We start from the raw sequence: 11,944 nt of genomic DNA, 5'->3' as shown, positions 1-11,944 counted from the left end.
CTATCAGCTGATGTACCTGAGGGGTCTCTATCAGCTGATGTACCTGAGGAGTCGCTATCAGCTGATGTACCTGAGGAGTTACTACCAGCTGACTGAGCTGCTCGGTTCTGTTCCTCTCTGATGAAGGTCTCAGCCATCCTGAACATATCAGAGGTGTAGTGTTCTCCTCCATTAGCTCCAACCATATCATCTATCTTATTCAGCAGCTCTCTGACCTGCAACCTCTGTTCTTTTTGAGTGTTGTTGAACACAGAATACCTCCCAGCACACATGGACACCAGATCAGACACCCAGCAGTTGGACTGGATCAGCTGATCCATGGAGCGACCTCCTAGTACATCTCCATGAGTGAAGAGCACCATGAGGTACTTAGAGGCTTCTTCTCCAAACAGTATGGGCAGCAGCTCAAACAGTCTCTTGTCTTCTTCAGAGACTCTACCTATTCTGACTACAATAACAAAGGCATGAGGTCCTGGACTGGCCTCCACTAATATCTTCATGAGCTCCTCGTAGAGCTGCTGAGGAGTCAGAACTTCATCAGTGAATCCTGGAGTGTCGACCACGAGGAGCAGCCGACTGTCCACTAAGGCTGATTCAGAGACACACTCTGTAGTGACTGAGTCAAAGTCACATGCTGATTTAAACTTCTCAGATCCCAGGATGGTGTTTCCTGATGCACTCTTCCCGACTCCAGGTCGACCAAACAGCACGATCCTCCTCTGAACAGGCTCCTGGAGACCAGCTGGAAGACAGAGAACATTAGAACATGTTATATAACAGACTGTGGTACTGAGATGTCAGCACACAGCAATTTAATGAATGAATGTGTTGAGGAGCTCATCACAGTGTACCTGGTGGGTCCAGTAGTCGGTGGGTCCTGAGGTACCCGGTCTTCAGCAGCAGATCTTGGACTTGTTCCTGACTTCCATCCTCATTGTTGAAGAGGTGAAACGCTGCTGAAAACATCTTCACTACATCTTCCAGTTTACCATCTTTGTCTGCAAAGATAAAATCTCTCAATGACCTGCCCTGGAGTTTATCTCCATGAGTGAAGAGCAGGTAAGTCTTCTTTGATCCCTGATCTCCGAGGACCCTCTTAGCTGTATCTATAGCCTTCTGATCCTCCTGAGTGAACCTCCCAATGCTGAGAACCACCAGGAACAGACATGGTCTGTTGGACTGCAGGAGTTTCTGACAGTAGGTCTTAATGTTCTTTGTAGACTCCTTGCTGTCTAAGATTCCTGGAGTGTCGACCACTGAGATCTGCTTCTCAAACACTCGTCCTGTTTCTACACTAATCTGTTTTGTCACTGATGTGAAACACATCTTGGACTCAAACGTTTTTCGTCCTAAAATGGTGTTTCCTGCAGCACTTTTACCGACTCCTGACTTCCCCAGGAGGACGATGGTGAGATCTGGATCCATGGCTGGGCAGCACAGACCTGCTGGAGACAGGAGTCACAATCAGTCATCTGACAAAAGCTTCAGTTATGCTGGAAGTTCACAGCACTGATCAGAGGGATACGTTCTTCATCTGCCCATGATCCTGGCCTGTTCAGTCTCACCACGTTCACATCACCTGAATTACAGCTTCAGTGTTAACCAGTGCTGCAGCATCTCAACGTGATGCAAATGATATTGATGCTCCTAATGCGTCCACCAGGGGGCAGCGTCAGCTGTATGAGGCAGGACGTCTGTGGTTTTGTTCAGCAGTATGTGACTGCAGTACCGAACACTGGACACTGTCCTTCTAGAGTCCTTCTAGAGTCCTTCACCACCAGACAGCCTCACCTGCCTCCATGGATGACCATTAAAGGCACAACTTCAGGATTAAAGGCTGATTCCACCTGAAATACTGCTGATGATTTAAAGGTTTATTTAGGGAGTAGTCCACTCAGAGTACTGCTCCATGTTCATGTACTTATAGATTCAAAGGTTATTCCTGACAAAACACTGGCTGCAGTTTCTGAGCTTTGATCCACCAAACAGTGTTTCCTACCAAGCTCCAGGTTCAAAGGTTTATTCAGGATAAAATATGACTTTGTGTCCAAACACTGAAGATTTAAAGGTTTGTTTCACTCCAACAGCATCCTCTAAGAACCAAGTTATGCTTTTAAATGTTCATACCAAAGTACATTTGGACAAACTAAGTGCTATCTGGTAAAGTAATCATGGAGGCGTCTGCTGTGGCCCCTGTGGTCTGTAGATCCCAAACAGGACGGTCTGAAAGGTTGGAAAGAGGCCAAACACACGACGCTCTGGAGGCAGATATGTAGGCTTTGGTACAGTCTGTGATTCATACAGTAATGATGAGCTACAGGCTGGATCTACTGACTGGATCACTGCTGGTTTTGTTGGAACTCTACAATGACGATAAGGAACTCTGTCCTCCTTCTTCCTCCACTGACTCACTTTCGTGAACAACACCTTCTTTTAGCTCTCTGACGCCATGACAGAGTTCAACCCAGCATCAAGCTTTCACTCAAACTGAAGGAAAAATCTAAATATAGACATCAGTAATAAAAGCTGAATAAATGTTCAGTCCAACAGGCTTCCTTCAGAACAGTTTCAAGCCAGAGTTGATGATAAACTTCTGAACCAGAACCACAGACAGAACATACTCCCTGAAGCACTGACAGCAAAACACTGAGAACCTAAACAGAGACGAATTCAGAGTCGACTGATTGAACAATGATCAGAGATGAAGCAGAAAACAGGAAAGTCTGTAGGAATGAGACAGAGAGCTGCTGAAACCTTCAACTCACCTGCTCTCAGTCGCTCAGTCAGCGGTCAGGACTCTTCCTCTGTGTCTGTTGTTGATCTTCTACCTGCAGACTCGCTTCAGCTGCAATGAAACTGCGTAGAAGAGACCTTCAAAATAAGAGCATCAGATGGAGCACTGGGCGTCATTGTAGTTCTTTTTTATTTTTGTAACTCAATTTTTATTGATTATAAATGTAGAAGAACAATGAACAACAGTGTCAGTGGGGTACTTATCTTTTTGAAATGATTATTTTTGGCCTTTTTGCCTTTATTATATAGGACAGTGAAGAGAGACACAGGAAAGTGGGGGAGAACAATGGGGGAAGGACCTGCAGCAAAGGGCCATGAGCGAGATTCAAACCAATGGCCGCTGCATCGGGGACTGTAGCCCTTGTACATGGGTCACCAGCTCAACCAGGTGAACTATAGCGGCAGCCCCAGTGGGGTACATATCTTCTGTAAGAATAATGTGATGAAACTGACTTTTTTCAGTCTCCAGTGACATCTCTGTAGTGAGACAGGTAAACTGTCTATTTATCTCATTTGGTATTGAACTCAGTTTGTTTTGAACTCAAATTATATGTGGGTCTTTACATGTTGAAAATCTCCTGTACGGTGTTCATCCAGTTCCTCATAGCAGGAGGGTCTTCTCTACACCATTTCCTGGTGATTCATTTCTTGGCTGCAGCAAGCAGTATTTTAATCAGATACCTGTCCTCACATTGTACATTTCCTCTTGACAGGTTGCATAGATATAATATCTCACATGACATTGGCAATTTGTAACCCAGTATCTTTTCCATGTAGTCCATACATTGTTCCAGTAATTCTGCACTTTAGTAGTACATTCCCAAAAAACATGAGCATGATGTGCATTCTGCTCCCCACACCATCTCCAGCATGTTTGCTGTACTGATGTGAATTTGTTTTTAGTTTTAGGAGTAATAAAGAACCGAACTATATTTTTCCAGAAAAATTCTTTTCGCATCCTGGAGCTAGTGGTGATTCACTGAACATCACATATATTCAACCAGTGCTCATCACTTAGTGGTATTTTACACTTGTTTACCCATCTGTCTCATATATACAGGGTTGAGGTTCCTCTGTTCTTTGTTAAACCCTGATATAATACTGACATCACTCTCCCAGTTTTGTTTTATATGCATTACACAATGTTACAGTCACTTCATTCAGGTCCTGGGGGAGTTTTGGTTTAATTTCTTTCTCATAGAAATCTCTAACTTGAAAATACTTAAATTGGTCAGAATCCTCTCAGCCACATTCTTTTTTCAGATTTTGAAAACTTAATTTTAACCTTGTGAATAATTGTGCATAATGCTGTTATACCCTTAGTCAAGATTTGGATTTCCCTCTCCAAATTGTATTTCCCAATAACAATAAACTATGTTTCCAGAGTGAATTTGGTGATTGGATCAAGCATACTCTCATATTACTTATACATATCGTGTTTGTTACCATGCTTTGGATAGGATATACCTCCGTTTTTTAATTCAATTTCTTCCCATTTAGCAATGTATTCAGAATCACACCAGTACACCAACGCTCGAATCTGAGCTGAGATTTGGTAAGGCTAGTCCTCCTTTATCTTTGGGAATCTGTAGAGTAGTGAACCTCCTCTTGGGTTTTTACCTGCTGCACTCTTGGCTGCCCGGTTCTGTTCCTCTCTGATGAAGGTCTCAGCCATCCTGAACATATCAGAGGTGTAGTGTTCTCCTCCATTAGCTTCAACCATATCATCTATCTTATTCAGCAGCTCTCTGACCTGCAACCTCTGTTCTTTTCGAGTGTGTCAAGAACTCACGCTCAGAACAGGTGGACACAAATGCTCAACACAGATGGGTTCAGACAGAAAGGCAGGTTTATTACCAGTCACGGCTCGGTACACAGGAGGTCAGTCAGACAGGCAGAGGCATCCAAAACGAGAGGCGAAAGGCAAGGTCAAAAACAGAAATGAGGTTGTGCACAAACAGACTATGACTTGAGTATGGCTATGAAGAAACACTGGGACGACGGCGGTGAAGTACAACGAAGTGGCAACAAGACTGTGAGACACACAGGGTGACATACACGAGGTAGTGAGGGGAGATGGGAAACAGGTGAGGGAAACCATCAGGGAGCAGGTGTGATGAGACGGGGGCAGGGCGTGCCACAAGTAAATCTAGGACAGAGACAAGAGGTTAGTGCTTTCAAAATGAAACCCATATAACCCATATCAGGTCTGAAACCTTTAATAATTTTATGATTTGTTCATCAATATTAACTTATTAGCTTTCACTGTGTGATGCAGCACATGAAACCTACAGCTTCCTCCTTATTGGCTCCACGGTAACCAGACAGCTGATGTGATTCAGGAGAACTGTCCATGTTGGGTTTAAGGTTTTGTTATATATATGACCAGGGGCCACTAGAGAGTCATCGGTCCCGTCTATGTGTGTGGACAGTCTGTAGCTCCAGTGCTGAGGTCTANCAGGTAACCAGTCTATCACAGGGCTACACTTAGAGACAGACAACCAAGCACACTCACATTCACACCTACGGACAATTTACAATCACCAATTAACCTCACTATTGAAACATTTTTATTTCTCTCTTACCAGTAGATCGACTACAATGAAAGATTTAGAAATATCAAGCATAAAGAGGTGTCTAACAAAGCAAGTCTGAACTTAAAGGAAACTTTATTTTAACAAACAACAGAATACACAACATTGAAAAAACACATAAAGAAGCTTTAAGCATATTGAACATAAAAAACAGTCAAATAATGTTTACAAAAATTCTAAAAAGAATTTATTTATTTATTTATTTATTTATTTTTACTAGGACCAAAGGCCACAAATATATGCACGTCAACTCTGATGTGCCCATCCTGGTTACCTTCTTCTCTGGAGGTGATCTGAGACCAGCCTTCAGGGTTTCCAGGGACAGCATCAATCTCCTCGTCCAGCTGCTGCCCCGGGAAAAAGCCCATGGATAGAGTCATGAGCTTGAGGTGCTGGTTACGGTCTACTGGCTTGCCTGTGGAGCCTCCTACCACGTGACGGCTGACATATTTTCAGTGCCGCGGGCAACAGTCTGCCGGACCATCCACAGGGTAGTGGATGAGATGATGACCATCCTCCACAGGGTGATTCACTTTCCCAGACAGGAGGAGATGGAGGACATCGGGGCCGGCTTTGCTCACCTGGCTGGTCACCAGGCATTCCACTGTGCTGCTGGGGCCAGTGATGGGCACCACATCAGAATTTTCCCTCCTGCAGAGCCTCAGAAAGTCTGATACATTAACTTTCCCCCTCAGTAATACTGCAGGGCAATTGTAATGCCAAAGGGAGGTTTATTGATGTCTACGTTGGCAACCCAGGATCTGTGCATGATGCACCAATGTACCAGCAGGCAGTGTATCCGCCAGCTGGGTACTTTGTTGGCCGATGGAGGATACCCATGTCTGCAGCATCCGGTTGCCATCTTGACGCCGTACCGCCAACCTGTCCCAAGTAAGAATGCTTTACCACATTAATCACATACATGCACACTAAGGAGACACTAGGGATTCTTACTAGGGTGACCTCAAAATGCATCATATATTGTCTATGTGAATTTTAGTTAACAGGCCAAGTCGAAGCCCGGTTTCATAAGCACCATGCCAAAGGGAGGAACATCATAGAGCATACCTTCAGGATTCTGAAAACCCGCTGGCACTCCATCTTCTTGAGGGCCCTGGAGAGCCATCCTCTGGTTTCTCCAAAGGTGGTTGCTGCCTGCTGTATGATGGATGGATGGATGGATGGATGGATGGATGGATGGATAGATGGATAGATGGATAGATGGATAGATGGATAGATGGATGGATGGATAGATAGATAGATAGATAGATAGATAGATAGATAGATAGATAGATGGATAGATAGATNCACATGCTGATTTAAACTTCTCAGATCCCAGGATGGTGTTTCCTGATGCACTCTTCCCGACTCCAGGTCGACCAAACAGCACGATCCTCCTCTGAACAGGCTCCTGGAGACCAGCTGCTAGAATAAAGGAACATACGTCATATGAGAAGAAAAAATATAGACATCCTAGAGGTGTTCATTTGGTACTTTAGGATCAATAATCTCTCATCACTGAGAGGACAGTCCAGTGGATCAAACCAGCAGAACCCAGAGCTCATCTTTGGTCTTAACCCGACTGCTGAAGGCAGACGTCTGCCCTCAATGTTTAAGGGAAGTTTTTTCTTTCCACTGTCACCAAAGTGCTTCTCTAAGGGAACCACTGGGTTTCTTTCAATGATACCATGTCGTCAGATCTGGACGTTACCATGTGACGTCCACTGAGAGGACTTTGATAAACACACATGAATGAAGCTGTTGGTTGTCTTCACTACTCTGGTAAACAGGTAGGTTGGTAAATATTCAGCTATAGAACCGTGTACCTGGTGGGTCCAGTAGTCGGTGGGTCCTGAGGTACCCGGTCTTCTGCAGCAGATCTCGGACTTGTTCCTGACTTCCATCCACGTTGTTGAAGACATGAAACTCTCCTGAAAACATCTTCACTGCATCTACCAGTTTACTACCTTCCTCTGCAAAGATAAAATCTGTCAGTGGCCTGCCCTGGAGTCTATCTCCATGAGTGAAGAGCAGGTAAGTCTTCTCTGATCCCTGATCTCCGAGGACCCTCTTAGCTGTATCTACAACCCTCTGATCCTCCTGGGTGAAGCCCCCAATACTGAGAACCACCAGGAACAGACATGGTCTGTTGGACTGCAGGAGATCCTGACAGTAGGTTCTGATCAGCTCCTCTGACTCTAAGATTCCTGGAGTGTCGACCACTGAGATCTGCTTCCCAAACACTCGTCCTGTTTCTACACTAATCTGTTTTGTCACTGATGTGAAACAGCAGTTTGACTCAAACGCTCTTCGTCCTAAAATGGTGTTTCCTGCAGCACTTTTACCGACTCCTGACTTCCCCAGGAGGACGATGGTGAGATCTGGATCCATGGCTGGGCAGCACAGACCTGATGGAGAGGATAAAGCTCAGTTAGAAACACTCTGGTTCTGTTTCAGGATTCCCTTTGACTGGTGCTGCACACGTCTGTGGAGGAGACTGAAAGTTCTGCCAGCAGACGCTCAGCGATGGATGGAAATAAAACCAACCATCTGCTGTTGTTCACTAACTGAAGCAGAGCTGGAGGTCTTTAGTCAGCAGCAGGACATGCAGAGTCCAAAGACAAACGTCCACTCCAGCAGGCAGGCTGGACCCGAACCCTCCTTTTAATGCAACAGCTTTATCCCTTAAATTAACCTTCAGTAGGAAAGTAAAGGTGTAGCTGAGGGATAACTGTCATGGTTTGGGATCAGATTGAGGGTTTTCCTCCTTAAGCTGCATAAAAGACTTCCTGAAGTTACAGTTCCATCCGTTATTATCTTAATTTCATTGTACTTGAGGCTAAATGAATGGCCTTTGAGCCTCTCAGCGGCAGCAGACTGAGACCTGACTAGCCTGGACGATAACTAGTTTAACACCTGAACTCTGATCTGGTCCTGGACATGTCGGCTGCATGTCTGTCTCACAGTCACACAGGTTCACGTCTAGTCTTCAGGTCCAGTCCTGAACTGTCAGCGTCACTGTTTCAGGACTCAGAGATGAACTGATGAACGTTATTAGATGTGATCAGCAGCTCTTAGTTTAGCTTCATACGTCACTGATCAGTGTCGGGTTCTACTGGACTGACGGGTAACGTCTGGATGCAGGAACGTTACCAGAACGGTACCAGAATGCTACAAGAATGTTAGTAGAACATTACCAGAACATTGGTAGAACGTTAACAGAATGTGAACAGAACATTACCAGAACATTATCAAATCAAATCAAATCAAATTTTATTTATATAGCACTTTTCATGCACTACAGCAATGCAAAGTGCTTTACAGCATTTAAAAACATTACAACATTTAAGAATATTATAAAAGAAAACCCGTCCTTCCCACCCTCCATGCACACACACAAACACACACACACACACACACACACACAGACGCACACACACAAACACACACACACACACACACACACACACACACACTCACCATGAGACTAAAAGGGGCGTGGCATGGCACTGAGGGATTGTGGGAAACGCTACCATTGGGGCCGTCCACACCAGGAGGAGTTGCAGACCATGACTACTGGGGGCGCCGGCGCCCGGACCCCCGACCCGGCAGACAGGGGGGTCCCCACAACGAGGTGGGGAGCCCCCCAACCAGCCGGGTCGAAGGGACCCGCAGACAGAACCCCCAGCAGCAGACTGGACCCAGCGCCAGTGTGGAGGACCCCCCTAAGAAACCACTGGAATTAAAACTAAAAACTTTAAGAATAAAAGGCCTTATGTAAGATAAAATAAAAGTTAAAAGAGTAAATGCACAAGATAAAGATAAATAAATGATAAGAATATAAAAGAATTAAAGTTCAATTAAAAGCCTGATTAAAAAGGTGCGTCTTTAACCTTCTTTTAAAAGTATCGACAGTCTCTGCGGTCCTGAGGTTCTCCAGCAGGCTGGTCCACAGGTGGGGCCGTAGTGGCTCAATGCCGCCTCACCGTGGGTTCTGGTTCTGGCTACTGGTCTGGATAAAAGGCTGTTGCCGGAGGACCTCAGGATCCACGAGGGTTGATATGGTAAAAGCAGGTCAGATAAATAACTGGGCGCGAGGCCTTTAAGACACTTATAAACCAATAAAAGAACCTTAAAATGGATCCTGAAGCGGACGGGGAGCCAATGCAGCGACCTTAAAACAGGTGTAATGTGATCCCGCCCTCTGGTCCTCGTCAGCACGCGAGCGGCTGAGTTTTGTAATAATTGNTCATCATCAGAACAAGCTTCAGCAGCGTTTCCAGGACGTGAACCACCAGCAGTCATTAATCACCACTGAAGCATCAAACTGACACGTCTGATTTAAATCTGCCATTAAAGTGAACATTTGTCAGGCAGCTCTGAAAGTCAACAACCTGTTGAGTATTCAAATGAATTCCTGTCCCTGAGGCCTGAGCAGCTTCCTGCTGGTGAACTCTGGTTCCTCCACCTGATAACCCAGCTGAGCACGAGGCCACAGCAGGACACACTGTGGATGAATAAAGGCCAGGACTTGGTCTTCTTCAGCTTTCAGAGCCAAAGACACCCTGGCCTGAGGACGCTTCTCCTCCAGGAACTTTATTCTGGTTTCTTTAAGACTAACAGCACATCAGTGTGAGCTTCATCACTCTGTTCAGGGTCAGACAGCTGGTCACAGAAACACAAGCATATAGACTTTATTTAATCAGAGCTGTTCAATACACAAAGAAGAAGGTTCAACAATAAAAACAGATCAAAAATGTGATTCAGAGTTTAACACCATCGATTAAAGGAGCAGCATGTGAGGAGGAACATCATGAGAGACACTGGAGACCAGCTTTAAGAGCAGACAGCAGATCAGAGAGCTGCTCATCCTCACATCCAGACTTTATCATGATCACAAGCGACAACATTCACACTTCAATGAGCCAACAGGTGGGGACATGCTCCAGGCTCTGATTGGCTGGAACCTGAAGACACTGATTGGATAAAGCGAACCAGGTGACAGCGTGACATCATGCTGCATTTACATCAGAGGGATTCTGCTGCTGAGTTTCTAAGCTCTATTTCTATTTTTATTTTATTGTATATTTTGTCTTATTTTATCTTATCTTTTTGCACTGCATTTTTTGCACAAACACTTTAGCTCTGGAACTGGGAAACGCTGTCTCATTTCACTGTGTACTGTACAGCTGTATGTGGTTGAAATGACAATAAAGCTCTTTGAATCTTGAATTTAATCTTGAAGCGCTACACAGTTTGGATGGTTTCCAGCTGATGTCTCAGTAAAACCTGACTGTCAGGTCTTCTTCCTACGTCTCCTTACTACTTCCTGTCTGCTGCTTCCTGTCTGTAACAATAAGCGTTTATTATTTGATTCTCTGGCCGTTTCTAAATACTCAAGTACTTGTGAGAATAGGAGAACGCATCGTCATTAATGTGCAATTGGGGCAGCAGCATACTTTGTGACGTCACCACCTCAGCTCGGCTGTGATTTTTATCTGTACCTTTATTATTTATATATAAGAAATACCATGTAAAACACCAAATTGTCCGTGTTTGTTTTCATTTTATTCATATATTGAAATATTAATAAAAAGCAACACAAAGGCCAGTGGTGGGAAATATTTGTGGAAGTTAGTAGATGGCGTGGAAGGAGTTTGTCTGGTGAGTTTGCAATAAAAGATGATATAAAAGCTTTAAAAATAGATCGAGTGATGGTTGCTGCTATGGCGTGGATGCTATTCTTGGAAGCGGCTGAGGAAGCAGCACGACTGCAGAGGCGGATCCGGGTGACAGGAGCCAGGATGCGGAGAATGAGGTGAGAGAGGAGGGCTCGGTAAGGATGGATGTTATGCAGACAGATGCTCAGCCCCTCCCCTCCCCTACTCCTTCTCCTGTGAACTTTGTTCTGGACCAGAACTCTTCGAGGTCGTCTCCACGGCAACGGCCGTGTCCCGTCACCTGCATCAGACGTCAGAGACACTGTTGAGTCTGGCCGGTGATGGAGTCCATGGACTTACACAAACACATACATGAAGACACACAACACACACACACCCCTGGACTGGACTGGTTGGCTCTCCACCCTCCTCTCTCTCCCCCGTGGCAGACCAGTATGCTGTGGGCTGATGCGACGCGCCGTGTCTGGGCTGTGACACCGCCCCTCCCCCCTCCCACATGGAAGTCTTGAGTTTTGTTGTGATGTTTTATCATGTGCTGATGTGCTGATGTGTTTTTTTCCTATTCCCACACTGTGCCGCCCCCCCCCCCCGAGGAGCATAGTTTGGGAATTGACTTTTTCCCTCATTTTTTCCTCTTGTTTTCCTTTTTCCTCTCGTTGATAAGGGCGCTGGTTTGGCTGGCAGACCCCACAGTTCCTGTCTCCCCCAGTTATTGTCTTTATGTTTCTTGGACGGATGTAACTGTGAATGGAATTTCTCTGTAAGGGATCAATAAAGTATTATCCATCCATCCATTCATTATCTATACACCACTCAATCCTCACCAGGGTCATGGGGGGCTGGAGTCTATCCCAGCTGACTCAGGGTGAAGGCAGG

The 11,944-nt window shown here is 45.2% G+C and overlaps 2 protein-coding genes across 2 annotated transcripts in view; both read right to left on the bottom strand.

The window, feature by feature from the left end:
• Positions 1 to 5: 5 nt before the first annotated feature.
• On the bottom strand, positions 6 to 2,844 carry LOC103362423 (GTPase IMAP family member 8-like; the record flags this gene model as incomplete). The annotated part of the gene is made up of 3 exons (XM_008288774.1): positions 2,766 to 2,844; positions 852 to 1,445; positions 6 to 742 (listed from the first exon to the last, which is right to left on the bottom strand). Coding segments are annotated over exons 2-3 (1,311 nt in total), but the record flags the coding sequence as incomplete, so codon positions are not given.
• A 1,510-nt stretch (positions 2,845 to 4,354) lies between these two features.
• The window catches only part of LOC103362422 (GTPase IMAP family member 4-like), a 19,311-nt gene continuing 11,721 nt past the window's right edge, over positions 4,355 to 11,944 (bottom strand). The window contains exon 3 of the mRNA XM_008288773.1: positions 4,355 to 4,546. Within this exon, the coding sequence (XP_008286995.1) occupies positions 4,355 to 4,546 (192 nt within the window). The remainder of the gene's footprint in view (positions 4,547 to 11,944) is intronic.

This window comes from Stegastes partitus, unplaced genomic scaffold (genome assembly GCF_000690725.1).
Source record: "Stegastes partitus isolate 25-593 unplaced genomic scaffold, Stegastes_partitus-1.0.2 Scaffold573, whole genome shotgun sequence".
Taxonomy (NCBI): Eukaryota; Metazoa; Chordata; class Actinopteri; family Pomacentridae; genus Stegastes; species Stegastes partitus.
Note: the sequence above shows the minus strand (reverse complement) of the source record. Positions and strands in the feature narration are given on the sequence as shown.